At 50.3% G+C, this 6,634-nt stretch overlaps 1 protein-coding gene across 1 annotated transcript; it reads left to right on the top strand.

Moving 5' to 3' along the window:
- Positions 1 to 5,457: 5,457 nt before the first annotated feature.
- cxcl8a (chemokine (C-X-C motif) ligand 8a) lies at positions 5,458 to 6,352 on the top strand. The gene is made up of 4 exons (XM_060915905.1): positions 5,458 to 5,620; positions 5,846 to 5,963; positions 6,065 to 6,151; positions 6,245 to 6,352. Exons 1-4 carry the CDS (start codon positions 5,563 to 5,565, stop codon positions 6,255 to 6,257), a joined length of 276 nt encoding a protein of 91 aa, XP_060771888.1. The 5' UTR covers positions 5,458 to 5,562; the 3' UTR covers positions 6,258 to 6,352.
- Positions 6,353 to 6,634: the final 282 nt, after the last annotated feature.

Raw genomic sequence — 6,634 nt, 5'->3', positions numbered from 1 at the left:
ATCAGGCCGTAGGACTGGCGGAGGATCATCTGGCGGCTGTCCCGGCGGCAGGACAATGGCTGTCATCATCTTCTCTCTCCTCTTCTCTCTCTCTGTCTCTTCCCCCTCCTCCCGTGTCCCGTCCTCGCCCCATTCCCCCACCACGGAGGCGGGGGCCGGCTCCACCCCAGCCGGCCCGCCGCACCTGTGGTGCCCTCCCGTTTCTCCCTTCTGTGTCTGTCTCTCCCCCCCCTCAGGTGAGTGACCCTCAAACCACAGCTGCAGAGGGGAGGCCCGGGCCGGTTTGCTGGCGCTGCGGGGAACCGGGCCACCTGCAGCAACAGTGTGTCGCGATGGAGGTGGGGGCGGTGGTGCGGATCCCCGATGCGCCAGAGGCTGCCCTCGATCAGGCCGGAGCGTATCGCATACCGGTAAGTGTACAAGGGGTGACATATCAGGTGTTGGTGGATTCGGGTTGCAACCAGACCTCGATCCGCCAAAGCCTGGTGCAAGACGAGGCATTGGGGGGAGCACAAGGGGTGAAGGTGTTGTGTGTGCACGGGGATGTTCACTGCTACCCACTGGTGTCGGTCCACATACATTTCAGAGGGGACAAATCCATAGTAAAGGCAGCGGTTAATCCTCGCCTTACCCACTCTTTGATCTTGGGGACTGATTGGCCGGGATTCCGGGGGTTGATGGCACACCTAGTAAAGAGTGGGTCCTGCCGGTTAGCAGGGGGGGGTCCCGGTGTCGTTTTGGCTGGAGCTGCGGTCGCAGAGCTGTCTACGTCATCTCCGCGACAGAGTGAGGAGCCCCCGGCCCCTCCTCTTTCTATTGGGGAATCCCTCGCGGATCTCCCACTGGAACAATCGCGAGACGAAACTCTGCGACACGCGTTTGACCACGTGAGAGTAATCGATGGCCGAATGCCGAATGCCACCCCGACCTTCCCCTATTTTTCCATTTTAAAGGATAGGTTGTACCGAGTGACGCAGGACACTCAGACGAAGGAGCGTGTCACCCAGTTGTTAATTCCAAAGAGCCGCCGGGAATTGGTATTCCAGGCAGCTCACTTTAATCCCGTGGCGGGACACCTCAGGCAGGATAAAACACTCGCCCGGATAATGGCCCTATTCTATTGGCCGGGGATTCGCGGCGACGTCCGTAAGTGGTGTACGGCGTGCCGCGAATGCCAGTTAGTAAATCCAGCGGCCATTCCAAAAGCGCCTTTGCGCCCCCTACCATTAATCGAGACCCCGTTTGAAAGAATTGGGATGGATCTCGTCGGGCCATTAGATCAGTCAACATGAGGGTACCGCTTTATATTGGTTCTGGTGGACTATGCAACGCGATACCCGGAGGCGGTGCCTCTTCGCAATATCTCCACACGTAGTATTGCAGAGGCCCTCTTCCACGTCATCTCCCGGGTCGGAATCCCGAAAGAGATTCTGACTGACCAAGGCACCTCGTTTATGTCACGAACACTGGCCGAACTGTATGGGCTACTGGGTATTAAGCCGATCCGCACCAGCGTGTATCACCCACAGACGGACGGTTTAGTCGAACGGTTCAACCGCACCCTCAAGAATATTATCAAAAAATTCGTAAGTGAGGACGCACGTAACTGGGATAAGTGGCTTGAACCCTTGTTGTTTGCAGTGCGAGAGGTCCCCCAAGCCTCCACGGGGTTCTCCCCATTTGAATTATTGTATGGGCGTAAGCCGCGCGGCATCTTAGATGTACTGCGGGAAAATTGGGAGGAGGGACCTTCGCAGAGCAAAAATGAAATTCAATATGTTATGGATCTGCGCGCAAAACTCCACACGCTCACCCACTTAACTCAGGAGAATTTGCGGCAGGCCCAGGAACGGCAAACCCGCCTGTACAACAAGGGCACGCGCCTTAGAGAGTTCACTCCGGGAGATAAGGTACTCGTCCTGCTGCCCACGTCGAGCTCCAAATTAATCGCCAAGTGGCAAGGGCCCTTCGAGGTCACACGGCGAGTCGGGGACGTCGACTATGAGGTTAGGCGAACGGACAGGGAGGGGGCGCTACAGATCTACCACCTCAATCTGCTGAAGCTCTGGAACGAGGAGGTCCCCGTGGCGTTGGTGTCGGTAGTTCCGGAGAAGGCGGAGCTGGGGCCGGAGGTCCAAAAAGGGTCATTGGCATCTCGCACCTCTCCGGTCCCCTGTGGAGACCACCTCTCCCCGACCCAACTCACGGAGGTCGCCCAGTTGCAGGCCGAGTTTTCAGATGTGTTCTCGCCCCTGCCCGGTCACACCAATCTCATAGAACACCACATAGAGACGCCCCCGGGGGTGGTAGTGCGTAGCCGTCCTTATAGATTACCCGAACCCCAAAAAAAGGTGGTTCGGGAAGAACTTCAGGCCATGCTCGAAATGGGCATCGTCGAGGAGTCCCACAGTGACTGGAGCAGCCCGGTGGTCTTGGTTCCCAAGGCCGACGGCTCGGTCCGGTTCTGTGTGGACTATAGAAAAGTCAACGCGGTGTCTAAATTCGACGCGTACCCAATGCCTCGTATTGATGAGCTGCTCGATCGACTAGGCACGGCTCGCTTTTACTCGACACTGGATTTAACAAAGGGATATTGGCAGATCCCCTTGACTCCATTATCCCGGGAAAAGACGGCCTTTTCCACACCGTTCAGCTTACACCAGTTCGTCACACTTCCGTTTGGGCTGTTTGGGGTGCCCGCTACGTTTCAGCAGCTGATGGACCGGATCCTCCGGCCCCACGCCACCTATGCGGCCGCTTACTTGGATGACATCATCATTTATAGTAATGACTGGCAGCGGCACCTGCAACACCTGAGGGCCGTCCTTAGGTCGCTGAGGCGGGCGGGGCTCACTGCCAACCCGAAGAAGTGTGCGATTGGGCGGGTGGAAGTACGGTGTCTGGGCTTCCACTTGGGTAACGGGCAGGTGCGTCCCCAAATTAATAAGACAGCAGCGATTGCAGCCTGCCCGAGGCCCAAGACCAAAAAGGGGGTGAGACAGTTCCTGGGGCTGGCTGGCTATTATCGTAGGTTTATACCTAATTATTCGGACGTCACCAGCCCGCTGACTGACCTCACTAAAAAGGGGGCGCCAGATCCGGTCCAGTGGACGGAGCAGTGCCAGCGGGCTTTCTCTGAGGTAAAGGCTGCACTGTGTGGGGGGCCACTTTTACACTCCCCTGACTTCTCTCTCCCTTTTTTGTTACAGACGGATGCGTCGGACAGAGGGCTGGGGGCCGTTTTGTCCCAGCAGGTGGGGGGAGAGTCTCGCCCAGTATTATACATCAGCCGGAAGCTGTCAGTGCGTGAGGGGCGCTACAGCACTATCGAGAAAGAATGTCTGGCGATCAAGTGGGCGGTCCTCGCCCTCCGTTACTACCTGCTGGGGCGCTCTTTCACCCTCTGTTCAGACCACGCGCCCCTCCAGTGGCTCCACCGCATGAAGGATGCCAACGCGCGGATCACCCGTTGGTATCTAGCGCTCCAACCTTTCAACTTCAAGGTGGTCCACAGGCCGGGGGCGCAGATGGTTGTTGCGGACTTCCTCTCCCGTCAAGGGGGGGGGGGAGTCGGCTGCGGGCCGGACGGGCGCCCGGCCTGAGTCGGGCGGTGGGGGTATGTGGCAGCGGGGGCGTGGTCAAGCGCCGGTCTGTGACAGGAGGGCGGAGTTGGGGAAGGTAAGTGGCAGAATCGCTTCACCTGAGTGTGATTAATCTATGTTTTGTGTGTGTTCTCCCCAGTAAACCGGGCTATTTAAGGAGGGAGAGCGAGAGCAGAGGAGCTCTCCACAACCTGAGGACCGGAATGTGTGTGCGTGCGTGTGTGGCTGAGAGAGAAACGCTTCCACTGAAAAGTGAAAATAAAAGAGTTTTTTGCAAACTCAGTCTCTGTCCTGCCGTCCTCTGTGCTCCACCCACATCTAGCGAACCTTACACTATTCTATCAGTGAGGTAGTATCCTCAATACCATTTCAGAAATATTGCTAAGATAAGAAATATAATGTCACTACATGACACAGAAAAACTAGTTCATGCTTTTGTTACATCTAGGTTGGATTATTGTAATGCCTTACTTTCTGGATGTTCCAATAAGTGCATAAACAAGCTCCAGTTAGTTCAAAATGCAGCAGCAAGAGTCCTTATTAGAGCTAGAAGATATGACCACATCACCCCTATTTTATCCACACTGCACTGGCTCCCAATCAAATTTCATATTGATTATAAAATACTACTATTGAGCTTTAAAGCACTGAATGGTCTCGGGTCACAGTACCTGAGTGAACTTCTGGACCTTTATGACCCACCACACCTACTTAGATCAAAAGGTGCAGGCTATCTGCTGGTACCTCATATAGTGAAGGCTACATCAGGGGGCAGAGCCTTTTCTTACAAAGCCCCATAGTTATGGAACAGCCTTCCAAGCAGTGTTTGGGACTCAGACACAGTCTCAGTGTTTAAGTCTAGGCTGAAAACATATCTGTTTAGTCAAGCTTTTTGTTAATAGTTTTTATTAGGTAAAGGAGTAGATCTGGAGGGTCCTCAGACATGGACTGTTTTGGTAAACTGGGATGTATGGATGCTGTGCCCCCCCAGTTCTCACACATTCACTTGGGTTTGTTGATGGTGGAGTGGCTGCTGCTTTATGTCCCAGGGCTCCCTCATGACTATGTTGCCTTCTGCCCCCCCAGTTACATTTTGATCCTGAGACACCAGTGATGCTGACCTCTCTAGCTCTCCAGACCTACCTGATCCATCCTGATGTACCCTACTTCTGGCTGAGGTTCTCATCACATCGTTCCTATGGAGGACGGCCCCATATTACAGTTTTGCTACAATGGTTTAGGACAACAATCACCATGATAACTTTAGGACTGCAGTTGTGAGGAACAGTTTTACACTCAAGTCTCCATCAATGAACAATTCATAACTTCAACAAAATAGACTTCATGTTAAACAATAATGAATTTCCTGGTTACACAGTTGTACTTTGTGACACTATAGGACACAGTTATAGAAGTGAGTTATTTAAAATCATGCTGTCTGTTATCACCCAGATGAAGATGGGTTCCCTTTTGAATCTGGTTCCTCTCAAGCTTTCTTCCTCATGTCATCTGAGGGAATTTTTCCTTGCCACTATCACCTCAGGCTTGATCATCAGGGATGAATAAATTTATTAGGGATAAAATTAGCTCATATGTTTAAAGTCTTTATTTTTCTTTCAACCTGCTTTACGACAATGTTGATAAAAGCGCGATACCAATAAACTGACTTGACTTTCCGGTTTGCATAAGATCACATTTCCTGATGATTATTTCATTGTTCTGATCACAAAACATTGTGTCAGCTCAAACTTTCCCCACCACAGAGTTGTGCAACTGTGCACAAAATTGTGCCCATATGTTAATGACTCATATATATACACAGGGCTTTAAAATTGCGCGCCAGTCTTACACTCTCACACATTCTCTTGCACATACCTGATACAGAACGCAGAGGACAAGCCTACGTTTTAGCACAACTGTTAGAATTAGTATTAGCAATAAAATCATTGAGCTTTTAAGCATGAACTGCAAGATGGTGTCTGTCTTTATGCTCCTGGTCTTCATCACCCTGACAGCAGGTAATGCTAATACACACACACACACACACACACACACACACACACACACACACACTTGTCTATATTCATATACATTCTTATATTCATACTCTGTAACTTTGCAGCTTCAATATCCATATCACTGGAGTTAATGCACACTTTGGTGGTTTTGGATGTGGTCTGGAATTGCTTACACTGTGATAGTGTTTATGATGCTACTGAGGTGTGTGTGTGTGTGTGTTACAGGAGTGAGTGTAGAGCCACGGTGTCGCTGTAGTGGAGTTGAGAGTCGCCGTATTGGGAAACTGATTGAGCACGTTGAACTTTTCCCTCCGAACCCACACTGCACACACACTGAAATCATGTAAGTCTCCTCACCTATGCGTTACTAACTTAATGACTGAGTATAAACATTAATCTCTGTCTCTGTCTCTCTCTCTCTCTCTCTCGCTCTCTGTGTATCAGAGCCACGTTGAAGGGCAGCCATCAGCAGATCTGTCTGGACACTAAAGCACAATGGGTACAGAAGGTGATTGGGAAGATCATGGCAAAGTAAGTTATACACACAGACACACACTTTCATTTACACCAGCATTTCAGTTGGTATTTGAGGGACTGTGTTAATTTGTGTTTTCTCTTTTGCAGCCATTCACCCTGAACCCTGAAGATGTAACCTGCACTATGTTGAGAGTGTCTGTGTGTATTTGTGTGTGCACATATGTTTAAGTGTCTGACTTCATCTGCGCTATTTATTTATGCATTTAAATATTTGTCATTTTTCTATTTCTTTTTTTTTAAATAAAAATGAACAATAAATACATTCTGTGTCTGATGACTCTTTTGCATCTCCTAGGGGCAATAATGTGATGTGAGTCCAAGTTAATTATCTTAACTGTTTGAAATAAAATAGCAGATAATTCTAAAGTCCAAATAAGGAATCTTCTGCCATTTCACATTGCAATGATCCAACAGTCTAGAAAATAATTTAAAAATAATTAAAAAATATAGAATAATGATCCAATATATAAGCAATTT

The sequence above is a fragment of the Neoarius graeffei genome, chromosome 3 (genome assembly GCF_027579695.1).
Source record: "Neoarius graeffei isolate fNeoGra1 chromosome 3, fNeoGra1.pri, whole genome shotgun sequence".
Lineage (NCBI taxonomy): Eukaryota > Metazoa > Chordata > Actinopteri > Siluriformes > Ariidae > Neoarius > Neoarius graeffei.
Note: the sequence above shows the minus strand (reverse complement) of the source record. Positions and strands in the feature narration are given on the sequence as shown.

Coding starts and splice junctions, on each gene's coding strand:
- cxcl8a (XM_060915905.1), top strand. CDS start 5,563: ATGAACTGCAAGATGGTGTCTGTCTTTATGCTCCTGGTCTTCATCACC. Junction 5,621..5,845: donor CTTCATCACCCTGACAGCAG/GTAATGCTAATA, acceptor TGTGTGTTACAG/GAGTGAGTGTAGAGCCACGG. Junction 5,964..6,064: donor TGCACACACACTGAAATCAT/GTAAGTCTCCTC, acceptor TCTGTGTATCAG/AGCCACGTTGAAGGGCAGCC.